The 12804-nt window shown below is 42.3% G+C and overlaps 1 protein-coding gene across 4 annotated transcripts in view; it reads left to right on the top strand.

Annotated features, from left to right (window-relative positions):
* MET (MET proto-oncogene, receptor tyrosine kinase) overlaps positions 1–12804 on the top strand; it is a 125500-nt gene that overhangs the window by 92210 nt on the left and 20486 nt on the right. For all 4 annotated transcript variants that reach the window (XM_073000525.2, XM_078376724.1, XM_020789693.3 and 1 more), the window contains 2 exons: positions 9234–9380; positions 12219–12378. In XM_073000525.2, the coding sequence (XP_072856626.2) occupies positions 9234–9380; positions 12219–12378 (307 nt within the window). The remainder of the gene's footprint in view (positions 1–9233; positions 9381–12218; positions 12379–12804) is intronic.

The raw sequence follows: 12804 nt of genomic DNA, 5'->3' as shown, positions 1-12804 counted from the left end.
CTTGTGTACACACAAAAACAGAAGTTTACATGCCTCATGATCATATTTTGTCATCCAATAATTAAGCAAACACAGCATGAAATTAAATGGCCTCTTGGTTCAGTGAACAAACAGTTCTTACCAAACCAAAATTCTTTTATCTATTTTGTTAATTAGTTTCAGAAGAATGGCAGGCCCTTTATCATTTGGTTTTTCAGTAAAACTAATCTAATGTGGCACATTCTGTTTCCAGCAAATGAATATATACAAACCAAAAGTGTTTTTTTAATCTAACTGAAAAAAGAACAAAGTGCTTTTATTATAAAAATGTAATGCCAACGAAGAATATTTATGCAGCCATTTTTTTCTGCTTTCTCTGTGTGTTTTTAAACTTCTTCATAAGGCATAGCCCTCACAAGGTGGGTTACTACCCAAATTATAAATAACTTGAAAACATCAAACCGTTTCTAATGCAGTTCTGAAGTAGCAAGCATAACAAATACAAGCCCTATACATTGCAAAACATTTTCAGAGTTTAGGCAACTTAGCAATTTCAGAAAGCCCTGTAACCACTGAAAGCATTACAGGAGGCCATCCAAAATGAATGAGTTTCCAAAGCACTGAGAGATCTTTATAGTGGGATATTGGGATGCTGTGGACAAATTGATGCCCAAGCCCAGCAACATTAACCTTTTGGTTCTTCATAGTGGTCTCTGTGAATGCACACAAATGGGTTATCCTGCGCCTGCGCAGGAACGTCCGGAAGATTCTAGAGCTTAAGAAAAAAGAGTCAATTAGCTCCCCCCGTGGGGTATATAAGCCCCACCTCCTCCATCTTCCTTTCAGTTCCTCTTTTTCCGCCGTTCCTGTAGGATGTAGGAAGAGCAGAGCTATCGACCATTAAGCTAGCTACCCTTTTCCTTGCTTATTTATTTACTTTCTTTTACTTTAGTAGTTATTTGACAGAACCTCCTATATTTGAGTTGTTTATCTCTGTTCTGTCATGTTCCCCCCCCCGATCAACGGATCCCCCTTTTTTCTTTTGTTTATGGCCCCTCAGGGCTTCAAGCAGTGTGTTGTCTGCTCCCAGAAAATTCCTTTATCAGATGGACACGATAAATGCTTGTTTTGTCTTGGAGAATCACATCAAGATCAGTCTTGCACTGCTTGCAAAGGCTTTTCAAAGCAAGCAATTAAGTTAAGGTGCCAAAGACTTCGATCTTTCCTTTACGAAAAGACTCTGTCTCCAAACATGGAAAGCGCCTCCCTCACAGCACTGTCCCCACCGCGTGCTGAGTCCTCTAAGCAAAACTCTCCAGCACACTAACCGCTGCTTACCATTTCTGTGCCAGTTAAGGCTAAGGACGCTTCCAAACCACCAAAAGCCAAACCGCCTTCTTGCCCTGCAAAAAAGAAGGCCACTGATAAGCCCAAGAGAGCGAAGAAACCAGGCAAGTTGCCTGTTGTGCCTCCTCCCGCTCCTTCGATATTGCTCGAGGAGTCTTCAAGGGAAGCAATTGGACTCTCTGATGCAGAGGAGCACATTCCTTTAGCCCAGATGGCTCAGGAACATATGTGCATGTTGCCAAACTCGGGCCAATTTGAGGCTGAGCCAGACACCAGCTGGGCCGTTGCCCATCCAAGCCCTCAATACTCAGGGTGGGCTGATACCGAGTCTCCATCTGAACAGGAGTCTGATCATGGAACTCCTAGGAAGCGTACCGCAAAGCGCAAAAACATCGCTCCGTACAAGCCTCGGGATGGAGGCAATGGGTACCGTCCGCAAGGACCACCACAGTTTGGCCACCCTTTTTATGCTCCGTTCCAACCGTATCCATACCAGAGCTACACCTATCAGTTGGAGCTTTAAGCAGAAGTACTGTGGCACCATACCGTGGCTCCCCCTATCCCGTGTCAGCCACATACTCAACAGGACTTTTCTATGCCTCAAGCACCATCTCGCAAGAGGCAATTTCCTACAGTACCTACAGCACTTCCCAAGTGTGCTAAGTACAGTGGTGGACACTCTTCGGTTCGAGCCACGACGCTTTACTCCGGCCCTGATGTCCACGATACCGTACCCTTCTCCCAGTCCACCCAATTGGATGTGGAGATGGCCCCAGAAGACACAGTACCGAGGTGTTCTCCTTCGATCGCCTCGCAGTCGTCTAATCCATCTACGGTGTCCACCGACTCTGACGCCTCTGATACTGCTGCCCAGGGCTCATCATCTCAGCCCTCGTCAGATGACTTCTCATCCTATGCACAGCTTATTATGCAGATGGCAAAAACTCTGCAGCTCGATGCAAAAATCCCTCAACAAGAACGGGACCTTGTTTTTCATTATATGGGACAAAACTTCTCCTCCTAGCCTCAGTCTCATTCCTGCTCTGTTTGAGCTGGTAAAATCTTCTTGGGACAAACCTCCTACACTGGTACAGGTGCCACGCAAGATTGAGCACCACTATAAGATTCATGGTTCGGATTCTGACTTTCTGGCCAAGCATCCTTCACCCAATTCCATTGTGGTTGAGACTACTCAATATAAATCCCATACTAGATCATCAGTTACACCTGTTGACAAAGACAGAAAGAAATCAGACACTTTTGGAAAGAAGCTGTATTCGTTTGCTGCAATGTTGATTAAAATTGCTAACGACCAGGCTGCCATGGGCGCATATCAGAAGCGCTTGTGGGACAAGATAGTTCCAATGCTGCAATTGTTACCTGATCCCTCAAGGGCAGAAGCCCTCAACGTTTATGAAGAGGCTAACACCCTTACCAGGCAACAGCGATTTGCTGCAAAACATACAGCTGACGTCGCTTCCAAATCCATGGTGACTGCCATTGCTGTTAGACACCACGCCTGGCTTAGAACAGCCAACATCCTTGAAGACACCAAGACCAAAATTGAGGAACTTCCCTTCGATGCGGTGGGGCTGTTCAACTGTAAAACTGATGAAACTATGGGCAATATCCATAAGATGAGAAAGACAGCAAAATCCTATGTACCATACCAGCCATATAGGTACCACAAGCTATCCTACAAAAAGCCACAGTATCAATAATCTACTCAGTACCAGCCCTCTCGGTACAGTAAGCAGCAATAGGACCACACTTACCAAACTCAGCAGCTTCCTATGCTGCTGTTCAAGCAACAATGCTTTCATAGCCCTAAGCAGTCCTTCTCTTGAATCTCCCTCACATACAAGATTGTCTCCATTCCTACAAGAATGGAAAAACATCACTACTGATAAGTGGGTCCTTAGCATCATTCAACATGGATACAGGATAGAATTTTTTTGCGTTCCTCTGCCAAATTCAATTAGACCTACTCCCTTTTCCATGCCACTGCATTTGGAAATCTCATCTCTGTTATCCAAAGAGGCCATAATCCAAATTCCATCTGACAGTACCGATGACTTTTTCTCCCACTATTTTGCAGTCCCTAAGAATGACGGGGGCATAAGGCCCATCATGGACTTAAGATACCTCAACCGGTACATACTTCATAAGAAATTCCGTATGCTCACCCTTGACTCCATTCTTCCCCTCTTGTCTCAGGGAAACTGGTTCGTCACCATTAATTTGCAGGACGCGTATTTCCATATCTCCATCCACCCGTCTCATCAAAAATTTCTCTGGTTCTGGTTCCACCACGATACCTTCCAATTCACTACCCTACCGTTCGGGCTCTCAACGGTCCCCAGGACATTCACAAAATGCATGGCACCAGTCGTCGTGTACCTACAGACCCAACAGATAAAAATCTTTCCTTACATTGACAACTGGCTTTTAGTGGCCCGATCCTATCACGAAGCACTCTCAGCCACAAGATTCACCCTATCCACCCTGGAAAAATTAGGCCTAAAAATCAATGCAAAAAAGTCCAACCTCATACCTTCTCAAGTAGTCTCCTACATAGGAGCAACCTTGGACTCCGTTCGCACAAGGGCCTTTCTACCATCACAGCAAATTCGAAAGATCAAAGCAGCTGTGAGCAAGCTCAAACCGTGCGCTATACTTGCAGTGCACTATATTCAACACGTTCTCGGACTAATGGTGTCCACTACTGCAATGGTACCATATGCCAGACTCAAACTCAGACCCCTTCAGTCTTGGTTCATCACTCAGTTCAATCCCATGACAGACCCGTAGTCCAAGAGGTTGAGAATTCCCCCTCATGTTGCATGGCATCTCGGTTGGTGGTCCAGATCCAGCAACCTGTCACGGGGAAGACCGTTCCACTCCCCTTACCTGTCCATACAGGTGGTCACCGACACCAGCCCCTCAGGCTGGGGCGCACACTGCCAGGACCTTCGTGTTCACGGTCTTTGGACCACAACCCAAAAGACTTTGCACATCAATCAGCTAGAATTGCTAGCCATCACGAAGGCCTTTCAATCCTTCCTGCCTTGCATCCAGGGTCAGGCAGTACCACTGTGATGCACTACATCAACAGACAAGGCGGAACGCGATCAGCTCGCCTCCTCCAGCTGACCATCAAGTTTTGGAGATGGTGTCATTCCCACGACATCTTCCCGCAGGCGATCCACATCGCTTCCAGGGACAATTCTCTGGCGGACCATCTGAGCAGACTACCAACCAGGATGCACAAATGGACGTTAGACCAGACGGTCTTCCTCGACATTTGCAAACAATGGGGACAGCCCACCCTGGACCTTTTTGCATCCCATCTCAACACCAAGTGTGCCCGATACTGTTCCAGGGCGGGCATGTACAGTACGCCACCTCCCTGGGAGACACCTTCCTCATACCATGGTCAGGGGAACTGACGTACCTGTTCCCTTCAGTACTGCTGCTCCTCAGGACTGTGACCAGGAGAATGCAGCACGGTACAGACATGATCCTCATCGCTCCTTGGTGGCCGAGGCAACCGTGGTTCACTCACCTGTCAGAAATAGCACAAGAAGTGTACCCCTTACCTCAGATACTGGCCCTCCTGTCACAGAACATTGGGGCTCTCCTCCATCCCGCTTCCGTGAGGTGCTAGAACATGCACAAAAGCCCTCTACTTTGCGCTTATATTGAAGGCAAATGGAAAGCCTTTACTAAGTTTGCCCAAGCTGAAGGCTTCAGCACGATACCAGCCTCTCTACGCACGGTACTTACCTTTTTGCTGCATCTCTTTAATATGGGACTTGCTCATTCCACGCTTAAAGTCTACATTTCAGTGATTGTAGCGCACCAGCCTCCTCAGTCGTACTCCGCCAGGCTTTTTTCTGACCCTACACTTAAAAGATTTTAAAAAGATCTCCAAAACATACAACCACCCTCCCAAACCATTGCACCGCAATGGTCCCTTCCGCTCGTCTTGGAGGCCATTACTAAACCTCCATGGCTACCTGCTCTGAAAAACTTCTTTCCTTGAAAACAGCATTCCTAGTAGCCATTATCTCAGCCAGACAAGCGAGCGAGATTGCTGCCCTAAGGTCGGACCCTCCGTACTTGCAGATGCACCCAGATAAGGTTACCTTATACATGGACATTTCCTTCCTCCCAAAAGTGGTGTCAGAATTCCATGTCAATCAGCCCATTGTGCTTCCAACCTTTTTCCTGTCTCCAACCACATCGCTGGAGCGTAAACTACACTCTCTCAACATTAGACGGGCCCTTACCTTCTATCTACACTGCACCAACTCCATCCGGCGTTCTCCGCGTCTCTTCTTACATTACCACGGACCACGCAAAGGTGCTCCTGCTTCCTCGCAATCAGTATCAAGGTGGATTGTTCAGCTCATTCACCTGGCTTATCAGCTGGCCAAGAAACCTCTTCCAGAGGGCTTAAAGGCGCATTCCACCAGAGCGGTTTCCACCTTGACAGCCCTATTCAAAGGTGTTCAACTGCAGAACATTTGCAAAGCAGCCACCTGGGCTACCCCTCTGACGTTTGCCAGACACTACCGACTGGACGTCAGAGCCAAAAATGATGCGGTGTTTGGACGGGCGATACTGTCATCCATGATACCGTGACGGCCCTCCTGCCGGTGAGTACAGCTTGCTATTCACCCATTTGTGTGCATTCACAGAGACCACTACAAAGAAAGTTAGGTTACTTACCTGTAACTTTGGTTCTTCTAGTGGTACTCTGTGAATTCACACATCGCTCCCTTCCTCCCCTCTATCCGTCACCGTACCGTTCTATGATACCATGCTTATCTAACTTACGGTAACAGCGGATTTAGGGAACTGAAAGGAAGATGGAGGAGGCGGGACTTATATACCCCGTGGGAGGGAGCTAATGACTCTTTTTTCTTAAGCTCTAGAATCTTCCGGACGTTCCTGCGCAGGCACAGGATAACCCATTTGTGTGAATTCACAGAGTACCACTAGAAGAACCAAAGTTACAGGTAAGTAACCTAACTATTTTTCTAGTTATTTTTATGGAAAGTTCTTATTTCTGTACCCAAGGAAATTTTAAAACGCCTCTGTGGTATGACCCAAGAAGTGTCTTATCCAGCTATTGCATATTTCTCTCTATATTCTTTTTAATGGTGGATGGTTGGATTTATATGCCATCACAAGCCAGAATTAAACAGAATTCTGTCTTCTTGGTGGTGATCCAGTGTATGGTCTCCCATTGTCTAGTTATCGTTGCTTGCAGCAGGAACGATTAAACAATCAATAGACCTCCTGTTGTCCGTGCATGCCAGCATTCACTGCACTGTTGTGCTTCCCAAAAAGCCAGAGACAGAATTTAAGGTTTGCCCTTAGTTTGCTTTTATAGATTGTTGAAGGAGAAAAAGCCAGAGTGCAACTTGTTGCTGCATTTAGACGTCATGAGAATCAAACCATGGATTGAAGTCTATGGTTTGTTTAGCTACTCCCACTGTAAGAAAGTAGGGTTCAAGTCCTCTAGTTTATCCACACTGAGCCAGAATTCCAGTGCTTCTGATAACTTGGATTCTTGTGCAATCCTGGTTCACTGTGGCATTCCGACAAGGTCCATGATTCTTCCTTCATCCCTAGTTTCCAGCCATTCCATCCATATCATTGTTCTCCCCCCACACCTTCTCAACTTCCCAATGTTGAGTATTTACAGGGTTATTGAGGATTCTGTCCTTAAAGTCCCCTCCCTTAATAGTTTTTACATGCACATTGTTCTACCACATCTGCCAATATGGTTCACACTTGCTCATGGGTGCTCCAGATTTGCTTACACAGCAACAGGAATATTGCACTCGTGTTTGGAAATGGAGTATAAGGTGACAAAAAGTTCTTTGGGGGTAGCACTTAAGATGTGCAATTTTTAAAAAAATATTTAAGGCATTTATTTATATATCTCTCTTCAGTAAAATTCCCAGGGCTGCTAATTTATTTAATCTGACTGTTTGTTTTATAGGCCACCAAAGGGGACCTAAGGTGGCTCACAATATTAAAAAGACTAGAGTTAAAAACATAGTAAGTTAAACATTAGAAAGACTTAAACTATACGTTAATTAAAATGCAATTGAATAATTAAAAGCAAGTAGTTACTAATGTAATCAAATGTTTTGAAACACTGAGAAGGATTAGTACATGCAGAAAAGTTCAATTATTTGTTGGATCTGTAGCCCTGGTTCTATAGCCCCTTAGTTTCATAAACCACATTTTGTTTCTTGTTAGGAAACTTGGCATTGATAGGAAGAGTCATAGTGTTCAGGCAGCACAAGAACATGGTATTTGAATCAGAATCATGAGGTCTATTGAATTGTCTTTGAATAACTCAGTGCTGTTTTATAAATGGTAATCATTATCTAGTCACTGAATTAGTAACAACGTAGAGATCCCTCAGGGCCATAAGCAAGAACAAACCTCCATTGTTTCGCCTTTGGTTACTTTTTTCCTCCAGGGAGGAAAAAGCACATACTGTCCTATCATGTAGCTTTTTCGCCTATGTCTGGTGTCCTCCTTCCAAACTAAGATAGCAAGACATGCCTAGGATTCTCAGAGAACTGTGCATAGCAGAATAGCTCTTTATAGAAACATAATTGCACTGTATAATGTTTCGCTTAAATAAAATAAACACAAACCAGTCGGAATGTACTTGTGGGATGTTTAACACTGTGCAGAAGTCCATGTGAACTGTATAACTGAAGGTCAGTGCTGATCTTAATTTTCAGATTTTTATACTTACCGTGCAAGCTTCAATTCTCAGTAATAACATATTATAAACAATAACCGAGAACACCAACAGTGTTGCCTGAGCTCTTTTTAGGGGCCTGTCTTCATGGAGGCATTGAGAGTCTGGAATTTGGGGGTTTGGTGCGCTGCCAAGCTGAACATCAAACCCTAAAACACACACCAAAGCCATCAATACACTGATGACACCCAGCTCTGATTCTCCAAAATAAGAAGCTCCAGGGAGGGTCTAACTTGGTGGCTGAAATCCTGTTCTAGAAGTCATACTGCATAAGGCTGGTGAGGCCATCAGCCATGGCGATTTTTTGGAAATAATACATTTCCAATCTTCCCACCTCACCAGAGATCCTGAGGCTCCCATGGAACTCTTTTTGGGATAGAGGAAGCTTTTAGTTACCAAAAACTGCTCCTGCTGGAATGACTTCACTGGCAGGATTTTAGCCAGTGTGTAATGTTAGCATTGGGATAAGTAAGAACCAACAGATTGATGCTTAATAAAGACAAGACAGAAATGTTCCAAGTAGTTGAAAGACAGGTCAGGGAACAGCAATTCTATATTATACTATCCTGAAGATTCAAGTTACCATTGAGTGTGCTTCTGGATTCAGTCCTAAACCAGTGGTTGCAAGGAGCATAGTGCACTGTGCCAGCGAGCCCCAAATGTGCTTGTTTCTGGAGATGTCTATTCTGGAAGAAGATTTGATGTTCCACACATTTGTCTATGTTTGCTCACTTCAAAGATCAGGATGAGGGCTGCAGTGACAAACGGGAGCAGGGGGCATAATGGGAGATACCTGTACCAATGAATCGTAGTAGCCGTATGAAAGAGTAGCAACCTTCTGTCTGGGTAACTGAAAACCTAGGGTTAAAGCAACCAACACTCCTGGTGTGATACATTCTACTGAAGTCAGAAATTCACTGCATTTCTCTCTGGAAGGGGCCAATCCATTCCAGTGCCCATCTCGTTTGGCTTTGTTTAGGTTTTTGGTTTTTGTTTTGGTATGTGCTTTTCATGAACAACCTTACTGAGGAAAATGTAAGTTTTGGTATGGTTAAGCTTTCATAATACGTTCATTGCTTTTTTACCTAATTGTTTTGATCTGTTTTTCTAGGCAAACAACATTGACTCAGAAGCAGTTAGAGGTGAAGTGTTGAAAGTTGGAAACAAGAGCTGTGAGAATATCACCTTGAAGTTGCAGTTGGTTTCTTGTACTGTTCCTAAAGAGCTGCTAAAAACCAACGGAGAACTAAGTATAGTGGTAGGATAACCAAGTATTACCTATTGAAATGTTATCTCTCTGCTAATAGTACCTGGGCAATTAATTTAGTCTGTTTTTCTAGGGAATAATATCGACTAAGAAGCCAAACACATTGTTTGAGTCCTTTTAAAAATGCATCCAGGCACTATGTTTCATCCTGGCTCCCGAGCATATATTTAGCTTGAGGTAGTAATTCCAGGTAATATTATTACGGAGTGGTAATCCAAGTCCTTTTTCTGTATTATATGGCCTGAAGCATGAACAAAGCCCTTCTGCGATCTCTCCTGCCACTAAATTTGTTAGTACAGTAGAACCCCCTTAGCCATGGGATCAGTATCCACTGATTCACTTATCCAACTCTGAAAATATTAAAAATATTAAAAGAAAAAGATCTGGAAAAAATTATTTTCCCATGTATTACCAGAACCGGCCAATAAAGGGAGCCAGAGACCATGCCATGAGTACTTGTTAGTGAAGAATACATAGCATGGTCTCTCACACTTTCTAGTCATCAGTTCTCGTAAGGCACCTGAAAATAATTTATTTCTAGATTTTTTTTCTTTTACCATGCTCTCTCTCTTTTTTTAGGTAGGTAGGTACGTAGAGAGAGAGAGAGAGAGAGAGAGAGAGTCCTCGTGAATTTTTTTGTACTGTATTCAGTGCTCCACTGCAGCATTAGATGTGAGGGAATCCAGGTTTTAACTGGAGCAGTGGGGCTAAAGGGAGAGATGTTCTAGCACCACTGTCTACCCCATGTTGTCTTCCTGAACATTCCTTTTCTATTCTCAGCTGGTTTGAACCTCATTCAGGGAAAATACAGGCACCCATATTCATGAAGCATCCTTTGGAAAAAAATCTGCAGTTTTAAATACCACAACATACTGTTGTTGTCTAGTGCCATCTTATATCATATTACAAAAAACACATTTTCTGGAAAACTTCAGAGTGTATGTTTTTGTTATATCACAGAGTTACAGTACATTAAAGCATTTCATTAAAGCCTAGCTCCATTTCTCAGTACGTGAAAGTGTTGGTACCAATATGCATGTTACTATGGATCCATAAGAGGCCTCATAACACAGGAATTATATATTTAACAAAAGTTATTCTTTTAATAATGTAGTTGTCAATTTGCAAATCCATCAATGGTGTAATTTTCAGCCTCCTTTCCCCAAGTTACAACCATGTGCTCTGCATATATAAGATTATGACCTAACTACAGTAGGACCACCACCCCATCCATGGGATCAGTATCTGCTGATTCATTTATCCGCTGCCTGAAAATACTAAATACAAAACTTCAGAAAGACATACTTTTATGTATTTCCAGTGTGTATTTACCAGAACTGGCCAGTAGAGGGAAACTGAGATCATGCAATGTATAGCATTCACTACTTCCACGTTTTTCGACATCTGCGGGGGTGGGAACTTGGAGCTGATCCCCTGCGGATTCCTCATTCCTATTGTATTATATTCCACATATCTGAGGAAGTGGGTTGTAATCTACAAAAGCTCACAATAAAATAAATCTTTTAAAATAAAGGTCTGCAATATTTTTAGTTTTATTTCATTTTATATATAGGATTATTAATAGTTTTAATAAAGCAGAAGTGCAGTTTCTATACAAAAGAGGCAAACATTCTTCACAACTTCACACACACACACACACACACACACACACACACACACACACACACACACACACACATATATATATATATATATATATATATATATATATATATATATATATATATATATATATATATATATATATATATATATATATATATATATATATATATATATATATATATATATATATATATATATATATATATATATATATATATATATATATATATATATATATATATAAAATCTGCATATTTCTATGTGCCCAGTAATAAAGAGCATACATATCTGAAGGAACAGTCTATTCTTACAAAATGTTGCAAAATGCTCCAAAGAAGGCAGAAGATTACTTAGTGCATTTCCACCAACTGAGATACAATTATGACACATTGGCTTCTCTTGTTTATTAGTGTATTTCCTTATTATGTTCCTATTTAAATTTATCAGCAACAAAATTGGCAGACACAAACACAGGGCTCCAGAAACGCAAGAATATCCTTGCAAAGATGCAAGGTACTAGATCTCATTATGCACACTCTTGGGATTAACTGTTCTGTTAAGAAGAAAATGCTGAAGGAACATCAGCCAGCTGGGTGATTATTTACATAGCCAGAGTAAAATACTAGTGCAGATAGATGAACCAGTAGTACAAGATGTCCCTCTAAACTAGGATTTCTGGTGTATGATATTTACTATGGTCTCTTAATGAGTATTTGTAGTCCCTTAACACTTCTTAAAAGATGTGGAAAAATATGATTCTCCCTGGCTATTTTATTCCAAAATATTTAAACCATAGACATCCTGTGGGGAGTTTGTAATTGTAAAAGTTCATCAGGTTGATTAATCAGGCATGAAATAAATAGTCATTTAATTTTTTAAGGAAGTGAAACATTTAGTGCAGGTGTGGGTAACATCCGTAGGTACAGGAACCAAATCCTCCTCTCCAAACCCAACACATTTCAGGTGCCACCTTGAAATTTGCTTCCACAGGGACAACAGTCAGCCTGCCTCTAAGGTTCTACTTTTAAAGCAAGACACATAGTGCAAGTTGCATTGTCAGAAGGAATTGTTATCATTTATTGCAGAGTACTTGATGTATTATGAGTGTCCCTCAAATTAATGAAAGAAGCAAACCACCCACCTACTTGTGCATGTGTGCATGCCCTGGTAAACTTAGGAGATTATTATCCTTATTTCTTTCAGTGGCAAAAAGAAGTTTCATCAACAGTTATTGGGAGAGTAATGATTCAACCTGATCAGAATTTCACAGGACTCATCGCAGGAGTTGTGTTAATGTTTCTTCTTCTGTCGTTGTCACTGTTTGGACTGTTCTTGTGGAGAAAAAAGAGAAAGCAAAACAAAGGTAGTGGTGAATGTTCTTTATACTACACTTTCTATGCGTAGAAAAAGTTTCCTGTTCCTTGAAATTTGCACAGGGAGAGAAATCTGAAGAGAAAGTGATGAATGTATGCACATCTGGATGTGTTTACTTAGATTTTCTTTCAACTGGAAATGAAGATTAGGAAGTTAAGGAATCACATACTGCAGAAGCTATATCCTGAGGAGTGATTGGAAGTGAGGCTACAGAACATTGGCATTATCGCCAGGTTTTTAGGGAGCCATGAGGGCAGCAATGGGCATTTGGTAAAAAGTAGGCATTCTTCAAAGTTCACCTCAATGAAGAGCTGGAACATCATAGATGTCATATGATGTTCCTCTCTTGTGTTTGTTCCCAAACTTGGGAATGTTGTGCCATTAAGTTGGAACTGACTTACAGTGATCCTAACGG

This window comes from Pogona vitticeps, chromosome 5, assembly GCF_051106095.1.
Source record: "Pogona vitticeps strain Pit_001003342236 chromosome 5, PviZW2.1, whole genome shotgun sequence".
Lineage (NCBI taxonomy): Eukaryota > Metazoa > Chordata > Lepidosauria > Squamata > Agamidae > Pogona > Pogona vitticeps.
This window is presented reverse-complemented; position numbering and strand designations above follow the sequence as displayed.